General features: G+C 36.0%; 1 protein-coding gene across 2 annotated transcripts in view; it reads left to right on the top strand.

Annotated features, from left to right (window-relative positions):
- Positions 1 to 1,272, top strand: part of LOC109538166 (prostaglandin reductase 1-like) — a 4,514-nt gene extending 3,242 nt beyond the window's left edge. The window contains exons 3-8 of one of the 2 annotated variants that reach the window (XM_048670714.1): positions 1 to 33; positions 91 to 273; positions 477 to 595; positions 651 to 805; positions 863 to 968; positions 1,022 to 1,272. In XM_048670714.1, the coding sequence (XP_048526671.1) occupies positions 1 to 33; positions 91 to 273; positions 477 to 595; positions 651 to 805; positions 863 to 968; positions 1,022 to 1,251 (826 nt within the window). In that variant the 3' untranslated portion in view covers positions 1,252 to 1,272. The remainder of the gene's footprint in view (positions 34 to 90; positions 274 to 476; positions 596 to 650; positions 806 to 862; positions 969 to 1,021) is intronic. The other variant, XM_048670715.1, reaches the window with a different exon arrangement.
- The last annotated feature ends 1,308 nt before the right edge of the window (positions 1,273 to 2,580 follow it).

The following is a 2,580-nucleotide window of genomic DNA, read 5'->3' as shown; positions in this document are numbered from 1 at the left end:
AAACACCACTATGTATGGAACGCAAGTGGCCAAGTAGGACTTTAAATCCAGAAAAATTCACTCAATTTAACTGGCTGCGAATGTTTCCAGAATAGTGGAAAGTAGAAGTCTCAAGTTTCCCGTTGGGCAATATGTGCTAGGTCCGTTTGGCTGGAGAACGCATACAGTAGTACCGGAAAATGGACCAACGTATGTCGGAATGGAGACTTATCTTTTGCCTGATTTCCAAGGACTGCCCATTTCGTTGGCTTTGGGAGTATTAGGAATGCCCGGGTAAGCACAAATTTTTCAATAATGCGAAAAACCGTGGTTTTGCCGAAACCCGTTGATAGAAAACGCCACTATTTTAGTGAAACTTTAAAAGGTAAGCACTGTGTTTTGAAATCTACTGAAATTTTCTGTGATACCAGAAAAGATAAATATTACTCCTACCAATTAACACTAATTTTTTAAGCTGCTAAGTACATTTTTTGCAGAAATACTGCATTATTTGGACTTTTGGAACTGTGCCAACCCAAAGCAGGCGAAACTGTAGTGGTGTCAGGGGCAGCAGGAGCTGTTGGAAGCCATGCAGGCCAAATCGCCAAAATCAAAGGTTGCAAGCTTTAAAAACTGTCCATTTCTTCTTCCCAACAAAAACTTTTATTCAGGCTGCATAGTGATTGGCATAGCAGGTTCCGACGAAAAAGGAAAATGGCTCACCGAAGAGCTGGGATTCGACTATTTTATAAACTACAAAACCCAAAACGTTGAGGAGGAATTGAGGAAAGCGGCCCCTCAAGGAGTGGACTGCTACTATGATAATGTAACCAACCTAATCAACACTTGAATTGACCAAAGAATTATGAAAATTATTTTAAAGGTCGGAGGAGAAATTACAACTACTGTACTAAATCAGATGAATGCTTTTGGACGAGTCGCCCTCAGTGGATCGATTTCCTCTTACAATTCCATCGGCCCTTTTAAAGGTAGATGTTCAAACAAACTGAATGAAATTGCTTTAACTTGAAAATGTTTTCAGTGACCACACCCAATCTCACCATTGTCCTGCAGCAACTGAAACTCGAAGGATTTATCGTTACCAGATGGAACCACCGATGGATGGAAGGAATTCAACAAAATCTGCAGTGGATCCAACAAGGAAAGCTCAAATACCGAGAGACTGTGACCGAAGGTTTCGAGAATATCTTTAAGGCATTCACTGATATGTTAGAAGGTGTTAATGTGGGCAAAGCCATTGTGAAGGTTTGAGTTAATAAAAAGTAACAAAAACTCCTGTTGTATTTGCTGGTAGGTACTAGCTCTGAAGATGAAGTTCACTAGTGCTTGCGCAACGTCAGGGAGAACACCTCAGATTAAAATATTAATGTCTTTGGGGGAACTAAGGCCCGACGAGTTTTTTCAAGTAAATTTCAATACATACAATTTTTCGAAGATTTATTAAAAAGCCGATCAAAACATAACTAAAGGTCAATCGTTGAAAAGAAACTTGATGGTGGTTTATTGAAAACGAAACGGAGAGGCAAAAAATTGATAACGCTGCATTAAAGTAGCCATGATCAAGGGTAGTCGGTTTTTCTCCAGCTTTGATATTAACGACAGAAAAAAATTAATGAAATTAGAAAATTTCAGTTTTTTCCAAATAAGTCAGCAACGAAAATTTGTATCAAAGATCTGAAAGCGCAATTTTATTAGTCTTTTAATTGCCTAACTTTTCCCATTTAACCAACCTCATCTTATTTACGCTTCTTATCTTGCATTCGTTGACTCTGTGAACTTTGCGAATTTTCTTTTTTGCCTTTTTGAAATAAAAATCATATGAAACGTGATGTAGATACAACCACAATTAAATATGCACATTTTTTTATTACTTTTACAACTTTATGGAAAATATTGCGTGTAATATCCGCGTCATAAATTAATGCACGGTTGAAATTTTCCAAATAAATCAATATAGACATGAATATTCATTCATTCACAAGTTGATTTTTATTACTTTATGATAGAACACAAACATAATTTAAAAGTAAAACCAAGTTCCTTATCTTTCACAAATATGTAACAATGTCGATTCTATTTGCAAAATGTGAAAATGATTGCATATTCCGCGTGCGAATGTTAGCAGGATGAAATCGGCAAAACGCGGTGTAGTTAATTTTTTCATCGTGACGTATAAAAGATAACAATTTTTTTTCAAAGCACACGGATATTTCCCACAAAATTCCAAGCTCTCAAGCCTTAAAAATAGGACCAAAACAAAAAGAACGCAAAGGAGGCAAAACCTATTTTTTTAATCTTTCGAGATAATTTATCACAACAGTCACAGCTACGATACGAATGAAACACAGAATAACGTTTCTAAATTGAATTGAAGTAGAAAATACCTTTAAAAATTCAGGAAAAGTGACAAACCTAGTTTTTCTTTCAACATTAGTCATAGGAATTTCTGGTAAAAAACCAGGATTATACACATAATCCGGGTTCAATGAAAATGGAGATAATCAATTCGGTCAAAAGCGCTCGGCCTTTACAATCTAATCTGTAAAATCCCATACAAATACGTAAACTCATATTTTTTTA

The sequence above is a fragment of the Dendroctonus ponderosae genome, unplaced genomic scaffold, assembly GCF_020466585.1.
Source record: "Dendroctonus ponderosae isolate FM_Combo_2020 unplaced genomic scaffold, Dpon_F_20191213v2 Dpon_F_20191213_1, whole genome shotgun sequence".
NCBI classification, from domain to species: Eukaryota; Metazoa; Arthropoda; class Insecta; order Coleoptera; family Curculionidae; genus Dendroctonus; species Dendroctonus ponderosae.
Note: the sequence above shows the minus strand (reverse complement) of the source record. Positions and strands in the feature narration are given on the sequence as shown.